Genomic DNA, 27,500 nt, shown 5'->3' on the forward strand with positions numbered 1-27,500 from the left:
GGGGGGGGTTTGGTTGTTATCATCAGTCATCAACAATTGAGAACAGAGAAATGGATATTGGAACAGTGTAGGTCTGACTTGGTAGGATATGGACAGCAAGTAGTGGACATATAGATAGAGAGAGAGAGATCAGAAGGCATAAGAAAAAGTATCTACATTTGATTATTAACAATCCGGGGAGGGTGTTAGTTTAGGGTTGTAGCTGCCTGGATGTGTACTTTTATTGCGGTTTTGAAGGAGGATAGAGATGCCCTTTCTTTTATACCTGTTGGGAGCGCATTCCACATTGATGTGGCATAGAAAGAGAATGAGTTAAGACCTTTGTTAGATCGGAATCAGGCTTGTAGGGATGAAATAGCCTCTGTGTTTTATCCTGACCTAACATCCCCTCAATTCCCCCCAAAAATGGATTAACTGGCTGGAAAATAAAGACAACATACATCCATAAACGTGGATGCATATGCAAAAGTGCTATATATTTATCTGTACAGTAATCTATTTATTTATATCTGCACCTTATTGCTATTTTATCCTGCACTACCATGAGCTAATGCAATGAAATGTCGTTCTTATCTGTACTGTAAAGTTCAAATTTGAATGACAATAAAAAGGGAGTCTAAGTCTGACATATATTCCGCCCTATTGAGCACTGTATAACGGATAAACCACAGAAACCTCGACATATATATATATATTTGGGGTTTTTTCTATGTACAATATTTATTTTGTTTTAAGCATTCAAGGAAACTCTGCACATTATCATGTATAGATATTTAGTTTGTATACATGGATGGTTATTTTGTTAATAGTGTTTAAATCAGAGATAAGTTGCCAAAGTAATCAGAGTAGAAATAAACATGTTTTGTTTTTCTGATTTTATTCCTTTAGGTGCATTGCTATTACTTATGTACCTTTTTATTGTTTTATTTTATAAAAGTTATTTAGCTATATGTAATGCAGTAATTTCTAACGGTCTATCACGTTTTTGCATCATGTTGACGTATGAAAAGATGTGCTGTTGTCTCTCCCTCATCTGTATTCCAGGCTTCGGATGTTGTCTGCCGTTATATTGCCTGCCCTAATCTTTCATAACCGCCTGATGACCTGCATTGGTATAATACTTCTGAATCTGCGCGGTGTTGACGTATTAAGCTGGAGCCTCCCATCAATGACCAGCAGCGGTAAGCTCGGCCCGCTGATCCGGTCAAGGTCTCAGACATCGACAGAGCAGGGAGTCTTGTCAGTGTGGTATGGAATTGAAATCCCGACCGTCTCCTGCTAATCGGGGCTGTACTTTGTTTCCCACATCCATATTGCGACGATACAAGGTCTTAATCGTCTGACGAACTGAAATATGCTATCATGGTGCTAAAATAGATGGAAAAGTAAGTTACGGTAATAGAAATCTTTGACTTTTAGATATTCCGAGATAAACGTCATGCCAAACAGACTGCAGATTTACGCATGATTTTTTTGTAAATCAGCTTTTATTTTTATTGCATGCAAATGTGAATATATACGGAAGTACTAAACGGTAGAAAATGGATGGATAAGTACTGTGGAGAATGCATATATGTTCAAGAGTTCTTTCTTTATTCATAGCCATGTTTGATCAGCTAGTACTTTTCCCTTTTTATATTCTACCAGTTTCTCTTTGTCCTCAGCTGCCTGTTCAGTGTCATAACCTTGGAATGTGAATACCTCCCCCACTTGTTCCATATCAGTGTTGCGAGGGAGAGAGGGGGGGCTTTCTTTTGCAATCCCACCCAACTAGGTCCAACACCATAACCGCTTTCAAGCAGCTCCGAAGGAGGTAGCCTACTGTTACCACTCTACTCAGGTTATTTTGTATCATGGGATTGTTCCATCTAGTCGTAAAATTGAACAGTGTGCAAGGAGTTGGTTTTTCCGTTTGAGTGTCAGATCAACTAGAGTAGCCGATATGAATGTATTGGTCTAGGTCAGGGGTCGGCAACCCGCGGCTCCGGAGCCGCATGCGGCTCCTTGACCACTCTGATGCAGCTCAGCTACATACATGCCGACCCCCCCGGTTTCCCCAGGAGATTTATGGATCTCAGTATCTCTCATAGATTACTCCCAGGGAAAAAATAATCCTATTTACACTCTAATCACTAGATAAAGGGCGTGCCCTAATTGCACTGCAGCAATTGTCATCTATAGCATTTACATACAGCGTGCCAGTCCAGCCACATGTTGCATGTTGTTATTACTTGTACACACAGGAGACAGCAAAGCTTACTTACTCATCAGCCACACAGCTTACACTGACGGTAGCCGTATCAAACAACTTTAACATTGTTACGTTACAAATATGCGCCACACTGTGAACCCACACCAAAAAAGAATGAAAAACACATTTCTGGAGAACATCCCACTGTAACACAACATAAACACAACACAACCATTACCCAGAATCCCATGCAGCTCTAACTCTTCCGGTCTACATTATACACCCCCGCTACCACCAAATCCCCCCACACATCAACCCCCCCCCCCCCCCCCCCCTCCGTGCGTTGGTTGAGCGGAAGAGTTAGGGCTGCATGGGATTCTGGGTATTGGTACCATCAGTGTAAGATGTGTGGCTGCTGAGTTAGTACGCCTTGCTGTCACTTACGTGAGCAAGCTGAAATTGCATTCTACGTGTGGTCGAGCAGGTACACTGTTAGGGCAGACTGTAGAGGGCGCCAAATACAGTGTCATTACGCTCTGATATTCGGGTGTCTCCCGGGAAAAATGAGAGTGTTGGCAAGTATGACGCTATCAAGCGGCATTCATTCAAAACTCGCGGGCTGCACTAACATCAAATATCCACATTAAAGTGCGTGCCGGTGCGTGTGTCGGAGACCCCTGATTAACATAGCACAAAGCATTTAAGCTGTGTATGCGGTGTTTTTCATTTAAAATTTAAAAAAAAATTTTGTGGCTCCCATTACTTTCTTTAATTTGTGAAACTTGCCAAAATGGCTCTTTGAGTGGTAAAGGTTGCCGACCCCTGGTCTAGGTGGTTCTCCTAAAGCTTTAGTAAAACTTGATAATATTCCAATTCTGTCTTGATAGTCCTTCTTACTCAGCATACATCGAAAGAACTTGGGATTGACCAGCAACTTAGATTCCCTGGGAGGAAGAGCTGGTCGACGCAACAATACTTAAAACCATAAGAAAACCGGTTAAGTCGCACTGTCCCTACCTATATCAAAATCAGTAGGGTTCTCTGTCTGTGAATATTCTCATTCATCCAGGTCATTGTATTCTCAGGACATTGAATTGATCACAACTGGACTGTTCAAATTGTATAAAAGTAATTTTGCCTCCCATCCGAGTAGGCTTCATTAGTTCATGTTCACAGACTTAAATAGGACACGTTTAGTCTGAGGTTGCCTCTACACTAAGACGAATAAGGTTACACAGGATCCCTGTCCACACACACACACAATGCCATCGTTTCAGCTTTGGTTTAAGACCCCATCCCCTCTCCGTCCACGGGCGCAACGCGACCTAGTAGGCATGCGCGGAAAATGGCAGACGCGCATATACTACGTCATAGTCACCTCTGACCTGGAAGGGCATCCTTATAAACATTGAAGAGATGCAAGCAAGATGTCCATTTCGATTTCTTATCTGCGACTTGTGCGAAGATACCAAAAATGGCTGTGAGTGTAACCAAGAAGAGGGAATTCTTTTGTCTGGACCGACGACGATGTGGAGTTGTTACTGAAAGTAACAAACGATTACAAAACCGTAATATACACGCTACTTTTTTATCCCCTTCCACAAATGGACAAAGTTTTTCGCTAAGTAGAATCACAGCTGACCTGGACCTTCGAAAGTTCTCTTGCCATTCCACTGGCACAACACACTCGTTGACAAACATATCACACCAGGCTTGTTGTCTTCCAGGCCGTATCCAAAAACCGTTGCCCAACATTGCTATGTTGCCATCTGAGATGTGGTGCATCCGAAATGAGTGGAAACCGGCTGTTATGAAGCGCGTTGTTTCTGATGTCACTTCCTCTCCAAACTCAGTTTATAAACGATCAATGAGTCCATACCGAGCTAAGAGCCAGAGATTCAAGAAATAAAACGGCGCACTTAGCCATGTAAAAAAAATCCCAAGCGGTGGAATCTTAAACGATGGGTTAGTGTGGCTGACACAGGGTTTAGGCTAAATAGTTATTCGTTTAAGGAGTTATCCAGCTTAATAGAGACAGGGCCTGAGAAGTTGGTGCCGGATCCAAAGTATCTAACCTCTGCAAACGGGGCGTTCCCCAACAGGAATGGTTTTGCTCCATTGTGGTGCACAAACAACACCTGTTAATATCTTTTTTTTTTGGTATCTTCACAACACTCAGACGAGATCTGTCCTATTGAAGTCTGTGAGCATGAACTGATGAAGCCTGCTGAGCATCTACAAAAAAAATCGAAGCAGTCCAGTTGCGATCCATTGAATTCTCTGATTGTACGATTCTTGCTTTGAAGGACAATATAAATATATTTTGAATGAAATTTAAATTGTTGGAAAGCTTCCCTAATGGATGTGCAGTGTAGCATTAAATAGTGGTCAAGTCGTGTTGTAATTGTGTCAGATTTGAAGTATGGTTACAACATATAGTCAAAAGTACACCTAGTTTGCAGAAAAAATGAGAAATGAAGATAAGATAGGATGAAAAGACGAAGCTCACCTATTATCCAGAACAGGCCAAGGTCGTCATGGATGTATATATACTCTAAAAGGTAGATACAGTATATCCAGTCAGTAGATCCGAAAATGAATGTTTTGGTTTATTTCTGCGTTTCCGGGTTGAATGAACTCACCTATGCTCGTAAACCAAGGATCTACTTCCCACGGCACATAACCAAGGACAGGCGGGAAGGCGCCACAGATCGACTCGGAGACATAGCCTTGTGTCGTTACCGGAGGGTCCGTTTCATTGGGCCGGAAGAAAGCCTTTAGGGGGGCATAGACATTGTATCTCACTCCTGATATGCAGCCGATGAAGCCCGGGGCGTTGTGCCTCTGGATCTCGTAGTCGATGTCTCCAACCTCTGACAGACAGAATCAGAATATAGTTCTTTGAGAAGGAGGCCTCACCAATGCTCTGTTGTAGATAAGAAGGTTACCCATCACTCTGCCCAAGAACATGGATTTCGGAGAGTCAAATCTTGCATCCTCCACTAAAGTGATCTTCTCCACAATGGGCTCCATGTAATCCACCTGTATGGAAATAGAGATAAAATCAAGCATCTTATCAATCCTCTAATCAAGCATGGATGTGAGAGGCATTTGTTTGGTAGTGGCGCAGATTTAGCTTCAGTTACTGGAGTGTCGGTCCTAAGCCCAGATCTATGGGAGGGTCGCATGCGGCTGGAAAACTGAACCATACAAATAATCTGAGTCAGCAAACAAAGAACATACGAACTGAGTTGACAAAGGATCTTTAAGGTTCTGGGAGACTTGCAAAATAAACTGCCAGATGTACCATTTCAAAAATCATGGATGTATGTACCATTTTTTTGGCATTCAGGTATCAAATCTGTTACCTGTGTTTTGATGGTCCTGTTGTGTCTGGTTATATTAATGTAATGCGGGTATCCATCTGCCAGGTTTCTCCGAGTCAGCTCGTACTTGTGGGTAATGAGTCCCAGTTTGTATCTCAGATCCACACTACCTGTGTGGAGAGAGCAAACAGAAGCTAGTGTGCGCTCTACATGATGATAGGCAGCAACAGCTTGGGTTTTTTTCTAACCATCGGTCTTGAGGACCACAGCGATGTAGTCATGGACAAAGGAGCTGATGTAGAGCAACACGGCCGGCTTGTACACGGTGCTGAAACTAAACTCAATGTCGTCCGCCGTGTCGTTGTAGCCCAAACTGAAATTGTCGTAATGTGGGTCAATCCAGTTGGCCCACGCCGCTTCGTCGGATATTGGCTTCTTCCGCACGTTGTACCTCAGCCAGGACCCAATCTCAAAATAGGCTCCGATGTCTTAAATGAGACAGAAGGAGAATCCATACTTTTGTCTGGTTTTATAACAGACCAATAACTTACCTTTATGGCAGTAGAACCCATCAAATGCGGTATTGTTGCAGTCACACGAGTATGAGGCGTAGCCCTCAATACACTGTCCACTGTGGCGACACGGTATGGTCGCATTGAGACACTGCCCAGTACAGTTCCTCCTGATACCTCTTTCCTCATCGACCTTCCCTTCCAAATCCAGAGGAACACCATTCATCCGTAGCCCTCGGAGACAGCCCAAGAAGGGTTTCTGGGTGAAATTGCGTGAACCTATTAAAAGATTGGTATCAGTTATGCTATTTCCTTCAAGATATGCAGACCACACTACACCTACCTACTACAAGAGGATTGGTGAACTCCATGGTGACAAAAGTCTGACTGGGGAAACGCCTGACAGTCCAAGGTTGGTAGTCGACTTTAATCCGAGCCAACTTTACATTGAGCTCAGCCTGGACGAAATGCCACTCGTTGTCATTGAGTGGTACGGGGGAGCGTAGGGTTACGTTCTGGATGCCATCCCCCACCATGAATATGAATACAAGGTTATGAGTGGCTGAAAAGAAGGTAAGAAGTTGGTTAGACATCACTTCAGAAGACCTAGTCAAATCCAGATTGTCCATCTACTGTACTTCTGCTTCCAAAGAATGAAAGGTGGAATGGAATTAATCCCTCAAAGAAAGAAAGTACAGAGTGGGACCCTGGAAGTGAAAAAGGGTCTACAGGTCGCTTCTGAGTGAACTCACTGTTGAGCTCTATCCGGATAAAGTTCCGAAGGTGGTCATCAGAGTTTTCCAAGAAGACCGAGTCGTATCGATACGTTTTGAAGTGGAACGAGATGTCGGCGCTGGAGCCCGGCCTGAAGGTTGGGAAGGTGATGTTGGCGGGCTTGGTGAAGGATACAGTGTTCCAAATGTTTCCTGCAACAGTGCAATGTTAGCAGAGGAATAATAACTTGTTTGCAACAAAAAGTAAACCAGTTGAGCTCACTGTCGCCATGGCAGCGTAAGGGTCCTACTGTGAACTGTGCTTCTGAGCCAGTCCTGTTTGTGTCACCAATCACCACTTTCCTGACAGGAAGGTGGTCCCTATAGTCCAAGTATCCTTTATCTGAGTACCTGAAGGATCACAATATTTGTTACAAAGTTCAAGGCAACACAAAGCATACAGTATGTTCCTGTCTTACCATTGTCTGTAGTCTGCATCACAGTTGCATTGATACTTCGGGTCAACGCAGGTTTGGTTTATTGCACAACCGCACTTTTGGACTTCTCTGAATGTTCCGCCCCAGTAATAGTGACTCACATTGTTGCGGCCAATCCAGTAACCAAAAGGTCTTCCATCTAAACCACAGAGCGAGTATCATTGCACCAGTCACCCCTTCCCATTGGAACATTACCAAAGTATTCTCAGGGCATTCGATCGATTGTAAATAGACTGGATTGTCTTAGAAAACATTTTGCCTCTCATCCAAGTAGGCATCATCAGTTCATGCTCATAGACTTACATTGGTCAGATGTAGTCTTAGTCTTAGATTATTTAGATTGAGTCTAGCAGCTGGTGCCAAACCCCCAACTATTGCCTGGGCAAGGATGGTTCCGCCCTATTGAAGTGAAGAAAACAACTGTTGAGAAATCCGTCGTTCAGTCTGGATTTCTAAGTCTTGCCATCTAAGACAAACCAAACAGTCCAGTTGCAATTGATTAAATGCCCTGAGAAAACGATGAGCCGGATGAATGAGAACATCCATAGACATTACCAACGTAGTTTACTCACCAGGCGTGTTGAGGAAGCGGGACTTGTAGCAGGAGTAGTCTACCCACTGCTCGCAGTAAATGGAAGTGTTGGCCAGGGCTGTGACTTCATCCCAGGAGGCATTCCAGTAGTTGACATTGCCGATGTACGGCTTGTCTATTGAACTCCCCGACACCTTGGTACCATGCACACGGTCGTGCAGAATCACGGTCCAAGCTTTGTAGGCTGTAACAGAACCAATTGAAACTCAATAAGTAAGTTTGACAGGAATTATATTGCAAGATACAATCAGGAGCCATATTTGTTTGTTTAGATTCAAGTGTAAATGGATGCCAAAGTCTTACTTACACTTCATTTTACAGTACACCTCGAATGGCTTCAGCGGTCCACTCAGATCTGGATCGATGGTGTAGTTCCCGGACCAGTACTTGCCGCTGAGCCTGTAGGCCTCACATGACTCTTTATAAACAGCTGTTTGAAAGGTTTAAAATTATTCAACTGCTCTTATTCAGGTTGACTTGGCAGTGTTGTTGAGTGTTAAAGTACGTACACATATGACACACTTCTCCTTTATAGCCTGTGTTTTCACAAAGACAGATGAAGTCATCCCAGGACTGGATGCATCGGCCTTCGTGCTCACAGGGATTGGGAGTACATCTTTAAAAAAAAAAAAATTAATAATGGAATATTTGATGTGCGTACAAGATTACATTTTAAAGGAATTGGACATATAAGAAAGCTATTGCTATTTTTGCGATAAACTTTGATTTAAACCCTGTGTTCTTACGTTTCCATAAGATGCTTTATATTTAGAACAGATTCAGTTATAAAATTTAAGAATCAACTTTCTAAGAAACCGTACTGATATTTAGTTTGAACAATTAGCTAGCTGAAATATATGGAGTTGTAAAATGTATTAAATATTGCTAAACATATAAAAAATATTAAAATATCTTTGCACATAATTACTCAAATAAATAATGTGTCAGGTTCAAACACTGATGACATCTATTAAACAGACAAAGAAGCAAAGAATTAAACAGAGACACAATTCAATTTAGCTCAATTGAGGAGAAACGTCTGGGCTGTACTTCTGTACAGTCTCCCACCACGCTCTGACAAAAGATTGTACGCCTCCTCTTTTATTTGGACTTTCCCTGATTACATGGCAACAGCTGTTTCTAAAGGAAGGAGGTCGTAAACAGCCGCTGCCTTTGGTCACAAAACAGTTCAAAGAAAAGGTGCTTGGAGGGGGGTCAGGTCCTGCTTCCTCTCCGCTTTGTAGATCTCGGGTCAAAACAAAATCTTGTGGAAGTCATCAAAGAAACCAACACCTTAATGTCACTTCCCATCCTACACAGTGGAGTTTTACAAGCCTTTTGATCGGTAAGGTCAAAGACAGCTTTCGTCTGCTCGCCGGGAACTCATGGCAACACAAAGTTTTGTGATAACTTAGATACAATTATTCTGACATAATGTGTATAAATAAATATTTTGCTAAATAAAAACATAAGCCTAAAAAACGTGTTTCATATAATAACTAGAAATGTGTATATCATATTAAATCAATTTCTTGCCATATCATTATTTGTACATTGGAACCTTGATTTATGAACCCCTCTCTTTGCAACTTTTCGAATTACAAATTTTCCGATTGCACTTTGTATGATGAGTCACAATTGGCTAAGGTTAGGGTGGAAAAATTACAGACTGGCCAATCAGAGGCAAGATAAGGCGGGTCATCAAAACCAGGAAACGCACAATAATGCGTGTCCTCGGCCATATTTAGACAAATGCGTGCGCTTAGAGAAAACAACGCCCGCAACTTTAATTTGTAGTTGTTCACTCTGTAAACCAAAATGATAACTGCTCTCTTCATCTAAGACGTGGAACACAAATTTAGGAACACACATTGAGGTGATTTTTACTGCACATAACCTTTAACAACTCTTCCCAAACAACACACAAGTCATCGTTTGTTTGTTTTTGTCAAAAGATAGATAGATGCCGTTTTTATTTTACTGTAGGCAGAGAAAATGAATAACATCATAGGGGTGGGCCAAGGAAAAGGCAAACTAAAAAAAATACATACAGTGGTGTGTGGGGACCCCTAGAGATAGTTGTAGGGTGTCTCCAGCTTAATGACAGATAGTTAATAGTAATGGATCCTTATTTTCCATAATTTGTAGCTTAACTTACTAAATTGTCCAAGTAGCTTGCCCATCACTGGTTAAGATAACATTTGGAATTTTACTCAATAACAGTTGCAATTTTACAAGAAAAGCTTAGAATTTTGCCAATTTTATGAAAAGAGTTGTAATTTTACTCGACAAAAGTCACAATTTTATAAGAAAACTTTAACATTTTTGGCAATATTATAATAATAATAATCAGAATTTTACTTGGCAAAATGATGACAAAAGTAATCATTTTACTCAAAAAAAAATGTCACTATTTTACAAGAACAACAAAAACAATCGGCAATATTGTGGTAAGTCAGAATTTTCATATGACAAATGTCGCCATTTTGCATTAAAAAGTAATAATTTTACAATAAAAAAAAGTAATAATTTTACGAGAAAATATTGCAATATTACAGAAACAGAAACAAAATGAGAAATTGTTCCCAATTTTATAAGAAAAAAGTCGACACATTGTGAGAAAAAGACTGCTTTTAGTACATTTATTTTCTTTTTGAATTTTTTGTGTGTAATTGGTTTTTAATCTTCATTATTTACTTCAATTTATTACGGTATGTCTCCATATACATATTTATTTCATTTTTTTAAATAATTTTGGCCAAAGGGTGGCACATTTACATTTCTTACACACACTTGTTCTTACATATGTTGACCAGAGGGGGAGCACTTCAAATTTTTACACACACTTGTTATTTCATATGTTGACCAGAGGGGGAGCACTTTTAAAACCGACACAGCTCTCTATTTTTTGTTTTTTTGTAATGTGCTTAAGGCTTAAGGTCACCTCCTTGTTTAATATCCAGTACTGTATAGCACTTTGTTTTGTCTTCAAAGTGTACAAACCTTCACTAAAATATGGACTTTTGTCGAGGCTGGAAGCCATTGTTCATATTTACATTTTCTTCAACATACTTACTTTGGATTCACGAACGCTGTTCAAGAACCAATATAAATTCGTAACTCGAGATGCCACTGTATATAGTTTTCTTTTGTATCACATTAGCTGCACATCATTGCTTATTTTATATACATTTTGCTCTTTATATTAAGAAAATATTGTATTATTTCAGGTACTTTGTATTTTGTGAGATTAAATCTAAAATAAGGTCATTAGAAATAACTAAAGTATTTATTAAAATCACCAAATGAACACAGATAAAATAATGTGGTGTTTTTATACTGACTGAGTAAATTTGTAAACATATTCATGTCGTACCTGTCAGTGATGCCACACGTTCCTAACAGCAGTTCGGCATAGCGCCCCCACTGTCGCTGCAGGACGATGTCGATGTCCAGCTGCTCGTTGTCTATGAAGATGTGCTGCATGCAGCCGTGGAAGCGGTTCAGCTTGGTCTCGCACTTCTGTACCGTGTTGTTAGTTTTCGGGCATCCTAGGGCGCAAGGCCACAAAATGGGTAAAGAGCGCCGACTTTGTTTCGGGTTAATCTCTGTACTGTTATGTTATCGGTTCACCTCCAAAGAAGTAGCGGTCCCCGGTGCGTACGGTGAAGGGGTTGGTGATCTTCAGCGGGGAACCCTCTTCCTCGTCGATTGTGAGGGTGAGAAGGTTATCTCTGGCTGCCAAGTCCACTGAATGCCAGTAACCGTCGTTGAGCCTGTAGCCTAAGAAAGCAAAGAACGAGTAAGTCAAAGCACGGATGCCAACACAAACCGGTGCATCACCACTGCCAACCTGCGGCAAACTGCAGTTTCTTCTTGCCGGGCTGAAAAATGGTTACGTTGATCTGGCCCTCGCTTAAACCCAGCTCCAGGGCGCCCAGGTCGTCGGCGAAGCGTGTGAACATGAGCAGCCCCGTGTAGTCCCACGAGCGGAACTTAAACTTGACAAACATCCGCGGCTTCCTGAAGAAGCCTGGCACTTGCAGGTAGTTGTTGGGTCCGGCGAAGGTCATCGGCTTGAGGAGGATGTCGCGGCAAGCAAAGTACATCTCTTTCTGGGGAGTGTGGAGAATGCATATATTTTTAAGTGTTCTTTCTTCATCCTTAGTCATGTTTAAAGCAGCTAATATTTTCCCATGTGAACACTTTGGGTTTTTATCTTATGTCCGCTAGTAAACTCTTTGTTTCACCTTGAAGGTGCTGTACTGTCCGCGTAGAAGTATAACATACTCCCTTCCTGTGGAGAAGGCCTTATGTGTTTGGAACAACAGCTGTATTTCTTTGTGGGCGGGAGGGGCTGTTTTCTCTCTAAATATGATGAGTCTTTTTGTTTGAATTTAGACCTCTTCTTGCGCATTGTAAGGGCTGGTCTCCAATAGCTTTAGTAAAACTTGGCCAAGTTCTATTCTGTTTTGGTGGTCCTTTTTACTCAACATATATGTAATCCAAAAGAATTTGAGATTGACCAGTTTGTTTTATTCCCTGAGAGGAAGATTGGTCGCACGCAACAATTTGGGGGCTTCGTCCGGGATGACACGGTCTCCAATAGCTTTAGTAAAACTTGGCCAAGTACTATTATGTCTCGGTAGTCCTTTTTACTCAACATATACTGTATGTCATCTAAAAGAATTTGGGATTGACCAGTGTGTTTTATTCCCTGAGAGGAGGACTGGTCGCACGCAACAATTTGGGGGCTTCGTCCGGGATGACACGGTCTCCAATAGCTTTAGTAAAACTTGGCCAAGTACTATTCTGTCTCGGTAGTCCTTTTTACCCAACATATATGTAATCCAAAAGAATTTGAGATTGACCAGTTTGTTTTATTCCCTGAGAGGAAGATTGGTCGCACGCAACAATTTGGGGGCTTCGTCCGGGATGACACGGTCTCCAATAGCTTTAGTAAAACTTGGCCAAGTACTATTATGTCTCGGTAGTCCTTTTTACTCAACATATACTGTATGTCATCTAAAAGAATTTGGGATTGACCAGTGTGTTTTATTCCCTGAGAGGAGGACTGGTCGCACGCAACAATTTGGGGGCTTCGTCCGGGATGACACGGTCTCCAATAGCTTTAGTAAAACTTGGCCAAGTACTATTCTGTCTCGGTAGTCCTTTTTACCCAACATATATGTAATCCAAAAGAATTTGAGATTGACCAGTTTGTTTTATTCCCTGAGAGGAAGATTGGTCGCACGCAACAATTTGGGGGCTTCGTCCGGGATGACACGGTCTCCAATAGCTTTAGTAAAACTTGGCCAAGTACTATTATGTCTCGGTAGTCCTTTTTACTCAACATATACTGTATGTCATCTAAAAGAATTTGGGATTGACCAGTGTGTTTTATTCCCTGAGAGGAGGACTGGTCGCACGCAACAATTTGGGGGCTTCGTCCGGGATGACACGGTCTCCAATAGCTTTAGTAAAACTTGGCCAAGTACTATTCTGTCTCGGTAGTCCTTTTTACTCAACATATACTGTATGTCATCTAAAAGAACTTGGGATTGACCAGTGTGTTTTATTCCCTGAGAGGAGGACTGGTCGCACGCAACAATTTGGGGGCTTCGTCCGGGATGACACGGTCTCCAATAGCTTTAGTAAAACTTGGCCAAGTACTATTCTGTTTTGGTGGTCCTTTTTACTCAACATATATGTAATCCAAAAGAATTTGGGATTGACCAGCTTGTTTTATTCCCTGAGAGGAAGATTGTTTGCACGCAACAATTTGGGGACTTCGTCCGGGATGACACGGTCTCCAATAGCTTTAGTAAAACTTGGCCAAGTGCTATTCTGTCTCGGTGGTCCTTTTTACTCAACATATATGTCATCTAAAAGAATTTAGGATTGACCAGTGTGTTTTATTCCCTAAGAGGAGGACTGGTCGCACGCAACAATTTGGGGGCTTCGTCCGGGATGACACGGTCTCCAATAGCTTTAGTAAAACTTGGCCAAGTACTATTCTGTTTTGGTGGTCCTTTTTACTCACCATATATGTCATCCAAAAGAATTTGGGATTGACCAGTTTGTTTTATTCCCTGAGAGGAAGATTGGTCGCACGCAACAATTTGGGGGCTTCGTCCGGGATGACACGGTCTCCATTAGCTTTAGTAAAACTTGGCCAAGTACTATTATGTCTCGGTAGTCCTTTTTACTCAACATATACTGTATGTCATCTAAAAGAATTTGGGATCGACCAGTGTGTTTTATTCCCTGAGAGGAGGACTGGTCGCACGCAACAATTTGGGGGCTTCGTCCGGGATGACACGGTCTCCAATAGCTTTAGTAAAACTTGGCCAAGTACTATTCTGTTTTGGTGGACCTTTTTACTCAACATACAGTATATGTAATCCAAAAGAATTTGGGATTGACCAGTTTGTTTTATTCCCTGAGAGGAAGATTGTTTGCACGCAACAATTTGGGGACTTCGTCCGGGATGACACGGTCTACAATAGCTTTAGTAAAACTTGGCCAAGTGCTATTCTGTCTCGGTGGTCCTTTTTACTCAACATATATGTCATCTAAAAGAATTTAGGATTGACCAGTGTGTTTTATTCCCTGAGAGGAGGACTGGTCGCACGCAACAATTTGGGGGCTTCGTCCGGGATGACACGGTCTCCAATAGCTTTAGTAAAACTTGGCCAAGTACTATTCTGTTTTGGTGGTCCTTTTTACTCAACATATATGTCATCCAAAAGAATTTGGGATTGACCAGTTTGTTTTATTCCCTGAGAGGAAGATTGGTCGCACGCAACAATTTGGGGGCTTTATCCGGGATGACACGGTCTTCAATAGCTTAAGTAAAACTTGGCCAAGTACTATTCTGTCTCGGTGGGTTTTTTTACTCAACATATATGTCATCCAAAAGAATTTGGGATTGACCGGTGTGTTTTATTCCCTGAGAGGAAGATTGGTCGCACGCAACAATTTGGGGGCTTTGTCCGGGATGACACAGTCTCCAATAGCTTTAGTAAAACTTGGCCAAGTACAATTTTGTTTTGGTGATCCTTTTTACTCAACATATATGTCATCCAAAATAATTTGGGATTGACCAGTTGGTTTTATTCCCTGAGAGGAAGATTGGTTGCACGCAACAATTTGGGGGCTTTGTCCGGGATGACACGGTCTCCAATAGCTTTAGTAAAACTTGGCCAAGTACAATTCTGTTTTGGTGATCCTTTTTACTCAACATATATGTCATCCAAAAGAATTTGGGATTGACCAGTTGGTTTTATTCCCTGAGAGGAAGATTGGTCGCACGCAACAATGTGGGGGCTTCGTCCGGGATGACACGGTCTCCAATAGCTTTAGTAAAACTTGGCCAAGTACTATTCTGTCTCGGTAGTCCTTTTTACTCAACATATACTGTATGTCATCTAAAAGAACTTGGGATTGACCAGTGTGTTTTATTCCCTGAGAGGAGGACTGGTCGCACGCAACAATTTGGGGGCTTCGTCCGGGATGACACGGTCTCCAATAGCTTTAGTAAAACTTGGCCAAGTACTATTCTGTCTCGGTAGTCCTTTTTACTCAACATATACTGTATGTCATCTAAAAGAACTTGGGATTGACCAGTGTGTTTTATTCCCTGAGAGGAGGACTGGTCGCACGCAACAATTTGGGGGCTTCGTCCGGGATGACACAGTCTCCAGTAGCTTTAGTAAAACTTGGCCAAGTACTATTCTGTCTCGGTGGTCCTTTTTACTCAACATATATGTCATCCAAAAGAATTTGGGATTGACCAGTGTGTTTTATTCCCTGAGAGGAGGACTGGTCGCACGCAACAGTTTGGGGTTTCGTCCGAGATGACACGTTGAGGATTGGACGTCTCTTACACTCTTCTGGACAGACTCACCTGGCGCCAAAACAGATATCAAGGTAAGCAGAGCCTTTTGTAAAATCTGCATTAGGAGTCTGTCCTGAAGTCTGTAAGTCAAACACTGTTTTGGACCACATGGACAAAATAGTAATATTATAGGAATATTGAGTGTATTTTTTACCTTACCTGCCTCTACATAATAGTTGTAAATAGTGGTCAACTCATGTCATTGTGTCTAGACTATCGTGATGGGCTGCTTCACTGACGACTAAGCAATTAGTCGGGTGTGGCTACCCTGGGTCGTTGGTCTTCACCTAAAAGAGCAACGGGTTGGAGTCTCTTCGTATGGAAAGGTAGCTGAATGAACCCCTGGTGTTGTCGCCTTCTCCTGGGCTGAAGGGCGACGTGGGTGCATGATGAAGCAAGACAGATGACGGCGATGAATCGTTGAACAACATCTTATTTTATTGATTTCTCTCTCCCCTGAGCAGCCAGGCAACCAGTTCTTATTGCCCGAAATGATGTCGGGTCTTTGAGTTCATAGTACCGCAATTGGCTTCGGTCATAACTAACCGTTGACAATATGTAAGCATTATGACCGTTACTTATGGAGAACTATCCGGACTCGGCCTACCTTTGACAGATTTACTAAGCCTTGCTTTTGTGAAGTGTATGTCATTCACCTGTGCATGTCACACATAATGGTCATACTTTATTACCTGTCCAAGATGATGGACTAGTTAATAAGAACTGGCTGGTGGCTTGTCCAGGAGGAATGTGATATTTCATCATACGCAAAACATGTTATTTCTTAGACAAACGGATACTACAGTGGCAGATAAGTGTGGATTAACCTCTCGATAGGATACCTTTCTTGGTATTACGATGTCCTCTTCTCCACTCTTCGCCTTATAGATGATATTGATGTCATTGATGAAGACGTTCTCCAGGCAGCCCCGGAAGTTTGGGGTGGTGGGCAGGTGAGGCATGTTTGGTTCTATCACTCCACCAACGTACAACTGAGAGACACACCAAAACAGGTTGTCCAAAGTATCTTAAAAATAAAAATCCACTTTTTTTGGAATTTTACCATCATCCTTGCTCTTTTTTGTTTGTTCTAAATTGTAGAAAACCGCTGGTAAGAAGAGGCTAACAATGCGGGTAATGGCGAGTCATCTAGTCGGCCTTTAAAACGCTCTAAAAAACATCCAAGACTACCAACAACGCTCCATTTACCTTTTGTGACCTACAGGAAGCTTTTTTTTTACCTGCAGAGTTAAGATTATTGTGGTTTTAACAGCTCTAGGAGCACACATGTGCTGAAAGATACAACCATCCCGTCAGTTGGAATCCCAGTGAAAGCGGACTTTGGAAATCACCATTCTTTATTCGAAACATTTTGTCAGAATAATTGTATCTAAGTTATCACAAAACTTTGTGTTACATTGAATTCCCGGCGAGAAGACAAAAGCTGTCTTTGAACCTACCAAGAAGAAGGCTTGTAAAACTCCACTGTGTAGGATGGGAAGCAACATGAAGCTGTTCTGTTTCTTTCATGTATTGTAATCAACAGAAAGATATTGTTTAGACCCGAGAACTACAAAGCGGAGAGGAAGCAGGGCCTGACTCCCCTCAAGGTGAACTTTTCTTTGAACTGTTCTGTGACCGAGGGCAACGGCTGTTTACGACCCTCGCCCCTTAGAAACAGCTGTTGCCATGTAATCAGGCAAAGTCCAAATAAAAGGGGAGGCGTACAATCTTTCGTCAGAGCGTAATGACACTGTGCAAGGGTACAGATGTACACGTTTCTCCTCACTGAGCCAAATTGGAATTCTGTCTCTGTTTGATTCCTTGCTTCTTGTCTTGTTTAATAGATGTCATCAGTGTTTGAACCTGACACGTTTAGCAATAGTGCTATATGATACCACTACAAACAGGGCCTTTGGCTTGTTGTGGCTCAAAACGAGATTTGGTTCACGGCCCCATTTCTGTTTTTAATATTACTTCTTTAACACGCCCGGGTCCATATAGGGCTGATTGCCACCGAGTGAGTATTTTAATACAGTCGTCCGTCGCCACATAGCATTTCGTGTTTGTGAACTGTAAAGGTGACTGTGTGAGTGTTGTTTCATGTCTAAAGAGCTTTCTTAATATTTAAAACAGTTTTTAGAAAGTCTTAAACATGTTTTTTAGACTCGATCTATAAAAATATTGAATTTTTGATTAATGATAAAGGCCCTTAACCAATTAACAGCGATAAACGAGGGTTTACTGTATTACCGTATTTTCCGGACCGGATTATAGGGCACATTAAAGGAGTCATATTATTATTTATTTTTTTGTAAATGTAAAACACTTCCTTGTGGTCCACATAACATGTAATGGTGGTTCTTTGGTAAAATGTTGCATAGATTATGTTTTACAGATCATCTTCAAGCCGCTTTCTGACAGTCGCTTCAGGATGCGCCGTTTTGTGGGTGGTCTTATTTACGTGGCTCACCTTCGACAGCGTCTCCTCCCCGTCATCCCCGTCAACAACAACAACAAGGCCGGAAATGTGTCCCGTGAAAAACCGTCCGACCGGAACTCTCTAACAACTAAAGTTCCTTGGGTGAATAATGTAAGCTCACTACACCGGTATGTTTTAGCGCTTCCATGGCGAGTTTACTGACAGATATAAGTGAGAACTTTACACTACTTTATATTAGAAATGGCAACAGCGGAGGATGAACGTCCCATAACAAGAAGATAGAGAAAAAGAAGAAGCTTATCGACTACAAAGGTGGACGCGCACAATTTTTCAGGATTTATGCAGATCCCAAATACAGATCAGCAGGTACCAGAAGGTAAAAAAAAGTTGCTTTAGAATAATACTGCAAAACAAAACGCCAGATAATATGTCTTACCTTATACACACACCATAATAATACTCCTATGTTGAAATCCATCAAGCGGTGCGGCTTCATAGCTTACCAAAGTCGTACTAAAACATTTTGATAGACTTCTGAGCGCCGTGTGTAATGTTCTATATTTTCAATGGATCAGGTTGTTTACTTGAGTCATATTGCCACCATATTGCAGTCTACACGTATCTCTTATGTTTGACTGCCATCTACTGGTCACACTTATCATTACACCATGTACCAAATAAAATAGCTTCGAGGTCGGTAAGCAAAACCAGAATTATGCCGTACATTAGGCGCACCGGGTTACAAGGCGCACTGTCGAGTTTTGAGAGGAAAAGAAAGGATTTTAGGTGCGTCTTATAGTCCGGAAAATACGATACCCTTAGTGACCAGAAGTAGATTTAGCGAGTGCATAAAATACACAACCAACAAAAATGCAGTTCATGTATGTTTATAATTAGATATTAATAAAATAGTAAGATATGTAAAGAGTTGTATTTGCTATAATCAGTTATGAACTATAAAACAAAAAGACTACATTGACATCTGCAATTCAGTTCAATCCAATGGGTTTAATATCCATGCACTTATATTCCATATAATGTCCAAAGTTCATTCATATAAAAAGATTTAAAAAAATACGTTGATAGGTCCAAGAGGAACAAGAAAAGTGTTCGATGTTTCCTACCGCAGTGAAGCCAATTCAAAATAGCTATACTGCTTTGGCATTAATCGAAATAGTAAACAAAGCACAATAGAAAGGCAAAAACTATTTTTTTTTAAAAACTAATGTTTTTTAGATGATGTATCTTTAGGAAAACGGTTTGGCTACAGTATAAACTTAAATAGTATGGTCATTTTAGAATTATATATAAATACATCTGTCATGATGTTGGCGTTTGAAGCAATGCTAAATTAACACTTATCTCTATGGGCTTATGAATGCACCATTCTGCGAAACCGAACATGTTGACTCACCGCTAAAGTAAAACAAGCGGATACCTGCAAATCACGACAACCATGTTAACGATCACTTACTAAACTGACCGTCGCCTTAATCATCCTAGTGGTTGTGGTCCTGAACAACCGCATAGTGTTTATGCCACGGGCTGGTCGGGCTACAAGACTAACAAAAGTCTTCCATTAGTGGTAGCAAACCACAGAAAGTGTTCTCTATGTTGTTGTTGACGGAAGTAGCGTTTGTTTCTATGCCCTCTGTGAAATCAGTGCACCGAGGAAAGACCACAGAACACTTTTCCACCTTGCATCAGTCCATCTCAGATGAGCTCGGGCCCAGTTTCTGGGTGTTGTTGATAAATGGCTTTCGCTTTGCATAGTAGAGTTTTAACTTGCACCTCTTCTAAAAAAGCAGAGTCTAGATGCCTCTGTTATCAACAACTACAGACCAATTTCAAATCTACCATTCATAAGTAAAATAATTGAGAAAGTTGTCCTCCAACAACTAAATCACTTCTTGGCTTCTACTGGCTGCCACAACAACTTCCAGTCAGGATTTCGACCTCTTCATAGCACAGAGACGGCCCTTCTTAAAGTTATAAATGACATCCGTCTAAACACAGACTCTGGCAAAACTTCAGTATTAATGCTTTTGGACCTCAGTGCTGCATTTGACACTGTCGACCACTTTTGGACAGGTTGGAAAACTGGGTGGGGATCTCAGGCACAGTTTTAAGCTGGTTCAAGTCATATCTACAAGATAGGAACTATTTTGTTTCCATTGGTGACTTTGTATCAGAACCAACCAACGTAACGTGTGGAGTCCCCCAAGGTTCAATCTTGGGGCCGACTTTATTTAACATCTATATGCTCCCACTAGGACAAATCATGCAAAATAATAACATTGACCATCATTGCTATGCCGATGACACCCAAATCTATGTAGCGCTATCACCAAATGACTATCGCCCCATAGATCTTCTGTGCCAGTGCATTGAGCAAGTCAAACACTGGATGTGCCAAAATTTCCTACAACTAAGTGAAGATAAAACTGAGATAATTGTTTTTGGTGCTAAAAAAGAAAGGTTTAAAGTCGTCCAACACCTTCAATCACTGTCCCTGAAAACCTCAAATAAAGCCAGAAATCTTGGGGTTATTTTAGATTCTGATTTACATTTCGACAGTCACATCAAATCAGTAACAAAATCGGCCTACTATCACCTCAAAAATGTAAAAAGACTTAGAGGGCTCATGTCAGCTCAAGACTTTGAAAAACTTGTACATGCCTTTATTACCAGTAGGCTAGACTATTGTAATGGTCTCCTTGCAGGTCTTCCCAAAAAAACTGTCAGGCAGCTACAGCTTGTTCAGAACGCTGCTGCTAGAGTTCTAACAAAGACCAAAAAAATGTGAGCACATTACACCAATTCTTAAATCCTTACATTGGCTCCCTGTACATCAGAGAATTGATTTCAAAATCCTCCTGCTCACATATAAATCACTACATGGTCTAGGGCCAAAGTATATTACTGATATGCTCCCACTATATAAGCCCTCTAGATCAGTGGTCTCCAACCACCGGGCCGCGGCCCGGTACCGGTCCGCGGACCGATTGGTACCGGGCCGCACAAGAATTTAATGAAATCAACATAAAAAACACAATATATACATTCTATATCAATATAGATCAATACAGTCTGCAGGGATACAGTCCGTAAGCACACATGATTGTATTTATTTATGGAAAAAAAAAAACTTTTTTTTTTTTTTTTTAAAGTGTTCCTGAGCCTGTGTGGTGATATCCTTTACACACGGATGTCTGTTTTTGATGCAGTACCGCCTGATGGATCCACGGTCACGGGCATTCACTGTTACCTGCAGTGATTTCTCCAGATTCTCTGAACCCTTTGATGATATTACGGACCGTAGATGGTAGAGATGCGCGGTTTGCGGACACAACCGCGGACTCCGCGGATAATCCGCGGGTCGGGCGGGTGCATGACGAAAAAAATTGATTTTAAATAGATTCGGGCGGGTGGCGGTTGAAAAAATTCAGAAAAAAAAATACATACCGTATTTTTCGGACTATAAGTCGCAGTTTTTTTCATAGTTTGGCCATGGGTGCGACGTATACTCCGGAGCGATTTATGTGTGAAATTATTAACACATTATTGTAAAATATCAAATAATATTATTTATCTCATTCGCGTCAGCGACGAAGCAAATGGCAGCCATCGTCACACACACGCCAACCAATAAGAATTCGGCGGGGGCGGGTCATGGCAGAGATGCATTGTGGGTTTTGGAATGCTAAGTGCTATATGCTATACGCTACTGTCGGAGCTATTAAAATGGACCACATCAACGTTGGCGGTAACTTATAAAAACTGTGAAGGACTGAACTAAAATGGCACCGAAAAGGAAATCATATACTGCAGATTACAAGCTGGACGTAGTGAAATATGCAGCAGAAAACAGCGATCGAGCAGCCATCGTCACACACACGCCAACCAATAAGAATTCGGCGGGGGCGGGTCATGGCAGAGATGTATTGTGGGTTTTGGAATGCTAACTGCTCAGTCTTCTTTCTGCCTTGCATCGTCTATATTAGATATATAACAACGGGTGGGTGGCGGGCGGTTGTGGTTTTGATAAAATGTTACTACGGGTGGATGACGGGTGGATGACGACTTTTGTGATGCGGTTGCGGATGAAATAATTGCCTATCCGCGCATCTCTAGTAGATGGTGAAATCCCTAAATTCCTTGCAACAGCTGGTTGAGAAATGTTATTCTTAAAATGTTGGACAATTTGCTCAGGCATTTGTTGACAAAGTGGTGACCCTCGCCCCGTCCTTGTTTGTGAATGACCGAGCATTTCATGGAAGCTGCTTTTATACCCAATCATGGCACCCACCTGTTCCCAAAGAGCCTGTTCACCTGTGAGATGTTCCAAATAAGTGTTTGATGAGCATTCCTCAACTTTCTCAGTCTTTTTTGCCACTTCTTTGCCAGCTTTTTTGAAACATGTTGCAGACATCAAATTTCAAATGAGCTAATATTTGCAAAAAACAACGTTTTCCAGTTCGAACGTTAACCTATATTCAATTGAATATAGGTTGAAAAGGATTTGCAAATCATTGTATTCTGTTTTTTATTTACCATTTACACAACGTGCCAACTTCACTGGTTTTGGGGTTCGTACATAAAACCCTGTTGAAGTGAAGTGAATTATACTGTATGTATATAGCGCTTTTCTCTAGTGAAACCCCAATATCTAAGTTACATTTAAACCAGTGTGGGTGGCACTGGGAGTAGGTGGGTAAAGTGTCTTGCCCAAGGACACAACGGCAGTGATGGCTGAAGCGGGGATCGAACCTGGATCCCTAAAGTTGCTGGCACGGCCACTCTACCAACCGAGCTATACCGCCCCACAGTTGAAGTTGTTGAAGGTTTTTGGATGTTTTTTAGAGGGCTTTTATAGGCAGAATAAATCCTCCATTGATAACTTTATTGGTAGCTTAGGTTATTTATCTATTTTGAACGCACAAATAAGAGAAAACCGTGTCTTCTCGTCTCACGTTGTAGATGGATTGGCCAAATTCCAAAAAGTCGTTTTTCCTTAAAAAGCCCCAATCCCAAAGACGCCGGCCCACCTTGTTGTCCAGATCCAAGTGGCTAAACTCTCCGTTACAGTTGGCCGTCACCGTCTGGCTGTCCACGGTGAGGTTCACCCGTCGGCCCGAGCGCCTGATGGTGACGTAATGCCAGTGGAGGTTATCCAGAAGGCTGCCAGCCACCAAAGTGGTCCGGCCGTCTGTTTTGTGTATAACGCTACTCCCTGAAACAAAGAGGCAGCTTGAGGCTCTCGTCTCGGACATCTCCCGCTCCATAACCGTCATAACGAGAGCTTGCCCAGGGGGTGATCAAGGGTGATGGGTCAAATGCAGATTGACACCTAGTGTGTGTGTGACAATCATTGGTACTTGTGTGGAAACTTAACAAGCCTTGCTCTCCATTATTTTTTAGACATTAGATCGTACCGAGGCTGATGTGGAGGTAGAGACGTCCTCTCTTCAGCTCCAGGGTGAAAAGGTCTCCCTGGACCCCCTCGCTGTGGAGCAGCAGTCCGTCCTGCTCCAGAGTCTTGAAGTTCATGGCGATGTGGTCGTCGAGCGTGCGAGACCTTTTCCCGGGGTAAGTGTAGATCACCGAGTCGTCACCGTTGTACTGCAGCACGTAGGAATCTGGGGGAAACACAACATTGACCCTACGTTTTTTTAGGAAATTCTGTTGGAATTCGTCCGAAATGTTGGCCTAAACCGGATGCGGCTCTTGTAAATGCCTGAAACACTTTTTAAAAAAGGATTGAAAATGGAAAAAGATGGGGGGAAACTTTTTTTTTTTGTTTTAGTACATTTTTTGTTTGAGGACAAACATGACACAAACCTTCCCAATAGTTAGAAAGCCAACTGTTTAACCCTTGTGAGGTGTTGGGGTCTGCGGGACCCGTTTTCCTTTTTTATTAAAAGAAAAATGATACAATTAATTAATTTTTCAAACTGAGACTCGCTGACTTTGGCTCTTTTTCTGTGAAGAACATATATCAGAATACATATTTAATGACCACACACCATTTCTATTACATATAAGATGTCTGGGTCCACTGGACCTAGGGCTAATAGAAGTGTGGGAATTGATGTTCTGTGTACCACACACACACACACACACACACACACACACACACACACACACACACAGCAGGCCTAGACAGGAGGAGGACAGGGTGTAGGTACACAGAACATCAGAGGGTCAAATGTGCGAGAAAATGAGAGCAGACAGTGTTGACAAACAACGTTGCAACCTTGTGTGGGAACCGCAGGTGCGGAAACACAAAAGAAGAATCCCTGTGGGATGCAGAAACTGGCAGAGAAATTTTCCGTGCAACGTTCATATTGTTGTTACTCAGCCAGCGTTTGTGGGTCTGGTGGACCCGTTGCATTTTGTGGCTTTTAATGCCTCACAATCAAAACACCTATATGTTAAAATACTGAACAGATGTTTATTGGGATAAGGTAAACATCTGTTCAGTATTTTAACATAAAAGTGTTTGATTGTGAGGCATTAAAAGCCACAAAATGCAACGGGTCCATCAGACCCACAAACGCTGGCTGAGTTACAACAATATGAGCATTACACAAGGGTTAATATGTTTGTGTGTATGCTTTACTGACTATTTGGTGAACATTGTTGTGCCCTACTAATTTCGGCGGTTCTTGAACTCACCATAGTTGTGTGGAGTGTGACGCAACAGTTTGTTGACATGTAAAATCTTCCACTCCTTTGTCTCATTTTGTCCACCAAAAGTTTTATGCTGTGGGTGAATGCGCAAAGGTGAGCTTTGTGGATGTTATTGACTTGTGTGGAGTGCTAATCAGGCATATTTGGTCATTGCATGACTGCAAGCTAATCAATGCTAACATGCTATTTAGGCTAGCTGTATGCACATATTGCATCATCATGCCTCATTTGTAGGTATATTTGAGCTCATTTAATATCCTTTACTTTTATCCACTTTGTTCAGTTCCATTCAGTTTCAGTTTATTTGGAACATGCATACGATGCAATGTAACGCATCACACAATTCCAGTTGTTTCATTACAGCACGCCCGAAAAGGAGTAGGAAAAAGCAGAGCTTATTTAATCCTACCCCTTTTTATACCATATGAATTTGATCCAATTTCCTTGTTCTCTGTAACAGAACAGTGAACAAATAAATCATAAATAATATACCATAGTAAGCATACAAATATTAAATACTTTAATAATCTTTGTCTCAATAAAAAAAAAATTTAAAAAAATAAAATAAAATAAAATATATATATATATACTGTGTATATATATATATATATATATATATATATATATATATATATATATATATATATATATATATATATATATATATATATACATATATATATATATAATTGGCTGCATTTCAGATAGCTGTTTGTGTGCCATGTTGTTCCAGACCACAGCAAACGTTACCTAGAAACTAGAATATCAACTGTTGCAAAGCTGTGTCATCAACACTCACAAGTATAAAACTACTTTTTCAAAGTAGTCATTTCTTATTTCAAGCATGAAATAAAAAATCATGACTTTGACACAATTGTGTCTCATAATTAAAACGGATGACAGCCAAATGGACTTTGCTGTTTTATTTTCAATTGAAACAATGGAAAATAGGTACTCATATAGTAGTACAGTTGGCACAGTACAGTAAACTGACAGTTAATATTTAAACATTTAACACAGAGGTTTTTTTTGGCCATCATAGCCTCATGTGGTTGCTTTATCGCCCCTGGTGCTAAGTCTTTATGCACCCGCATCATTGTTAAAGCTGTAGAAGGTCAACCCCACCCTGTTTCTGGACTCGTTATGTCTTTGAAGGGGGTCAAGCAAAATAGAGACTTTCGAGAATTGTTGGTTTCCTTCCCTGACCATGACGACATTGACGTGGACTCCCTACATCTATCTCCCATGTAACTATGCTGTTGTTTTATTGCTAGCTTGCTCAAAGAAAAGAAACAGCACCTACTTTAATGTGGGGCGTGCTTTAAAAGTGTTGTACTGGTGGTAAAGATCTTTTTAGAAGATCTTAAAAGGGGATTGACGGGACCAGGTTTTTTACATATATCCATATTTAAGTGTTACTTCTTTACTTCCATAGTCATATTACAAAACAGCTAGTGTTTTTCCAGTTCAGTCTACAAAGTACTGTGTGTAGGCCTTGAGGTATTGGAATGTAAACAGTAGACATAACAACGAGGTGGGGAGGAGGGAGGGGAAGAGGGGGGTAGGAGAGAACGTGAAGAAGGAAGCGAAGGCAGACCGGAGAGAGCCACACATCTGAATGGGTTATGCAAGGCTGGTCTCATTATTTGCAAATATTTGAGAATAAACCACAAAATACCAACTACTGCCTGGTGATCAATTTAAACTTCAGCTTATGTGCCATAGAAAGAACTTGGGAGTGACCAGCAACTTAAATTCCCTGGGAGAAAGAGCTGTTCAACGCAACACATTTCAAGCTATTTTGAACAGAAATAGTTCATGCACATTCAGGTAAATTCTTCAAAATTACAATAAAAAAAAAATTATATATGTATATTTGCGCACTAATTGACTGAAAGAGCACGCACTTGGCGCGATGATGTCATGTTATCGAAGGAAAAATGCATTTTTAGACAATATGATTTGCCTGAGCGGCTAGTAGACCCCGAGAGTAACAAGCGGTTGCCTTGATGCCTTTCCATTAAGAACAATACATTAGTTTTTAGTATAAGTTTGCTGGTTTCAAGAAATGTAATGCCGAGCGCATATCATTATGTCAAGATAATGGCACTAGCTTTTACTTAATTTAAGAATATTTTTCAACATATTGAGCAAAAAGGTCTCTTTTTTTTTTTCTACCAAGAAAAGTGCACTTGTTATTAGTGAGAATATACTTATTTTAAGGTATTTTTGGGTTCATTGAGGTTAGCTAATTTTACTTGTTTTGGAAAGTCTTGACAAGCCAAATTTTCTTGTTCTATTGGCAGATCATTTTGCTTCGTTCAAATAAAATACCCCTCATTTTTGTAATTTTTTTTCTTGTTTTTGAACACTGACTTTTTGCAGTGTAAATGGTGAAAAACAATGAAGTCCTGTAGCAGCTTTGCTCTAAAAACCTTAAACTCTGTCCCAAAACATTTTTAAATTTCCCACAAAATGAACAGTTGTTCCCAAGTGTAACGGGATGCAGGTTAACAAAAATGATTTTTTTTTTTTACATGACTTTTTGTACAAAAAATTGCCCAAAACGTACCATAATGGCATCCAAACAGCTCCAGCCGCACGCCGATCTTCCCTCCGTTCTCCGTGTTCCA

The 27,500-nt window shown here is 41.1% G+C and overlaps 1 protein-coding gene across 1 annotated transcript in view; it reads right to left on the reverse strand.

The window, feature by feature from the left end:
- Window positions 1-27,500, reverse strand: part of cntnap1 (contactin associated protein 1) — a 50,283-nt gene that overhangs the window by 5,706 nt on the left and 17,077 nt on the right. Inside the window, exons 4-23 of the mRNA XM_062050028.1 lie at window positions 27,440-27,500; window positions 23,610-23,813; window positions 23,223-23,407; window positions 16,574-16,723; window positions 11,685-11,946; window positions 11,465-11,614; window positions 11,208-11,382; window positions 8,341-8,447; window positions 8,139-8,261; window positions 7,812-8,015; window positions 7,222-7,378; window positions 7,026-7,153; window positions 6,782-6,955; window positions 6,373-6,591; window positions 6,069-6,308; window positions 5,766-6,005; window positions 5,560-5,687; window positions 5,140-5,233; window positions 4,834-5,064; window positions 4,701-4,745 (exon numbers count right to left, since the gene is read on the reverse strand). The exon at window positions 27,440-27,500 is cut by the window's right edge and continues 93 nt beyond it. Coding sequence (XP_061906012.1) covers window positions 4,701-4,745; window positions 4,834-5,064; window positions 5,140-5,233; window positions 5,560-5,687; window positions 5,766-6,005; window positions 6,069-6,308; window positions 6,373-6,591; window positions 6,782-6,955; window positions 7,026-7,153; window positions 7,222-7,378; window positions 7,812-8,015; window positions 8,139-8,261; window positions 8,341-8,447; window positions 11,208-11,382; window positions 11,465-11,614; window positions 11,685-11,946; window positions 16,574-16,723; window positions 23,223-23,407; window positions 23,610-23,813; window positions 27,440-27,500 — 3,277 coding nt within the window. The remainder of the gene's footprint in view (window positions 1-4,700; window positions 4,746-4,833; window positions 5,065-5,139; window positions 5,234-5,559; window positions 5,688-5,765; window positions 6,006-6,068; window positions 6,309-6,372; window positions 6,592-6,781; window positions 6,956-7,025; window positions 7,154-7,221; window positions 7,379-7,811; window positions 8,016-8,138; window positions 8,262-8,340; window positions 8,448-11,207; window positions 11,383-11,464; window positions 11,615-11,684; window positions 11,947-16,573; window positions 16,724-23,222; window positions 23,408-23,609; window positions 23,814-27,439) is intronic.

This window comes from Entelurus aequoreus, linkage group LG06, assembly GCF_033978785.1.
Source record: "Entelurus aequoreus isolate RoL-2023_Sb linkage group LG06, RoL_Eaeq_v1.1, whole genome shotgun sequence".
In the NCBI taxonomy this organism is placed as follows: Eukaryota; Metazoa; Chordata; class Actinopteri; order Syngnathiformes; family Syngnathidae; genus Entelurus; species Entelurus aequoreus.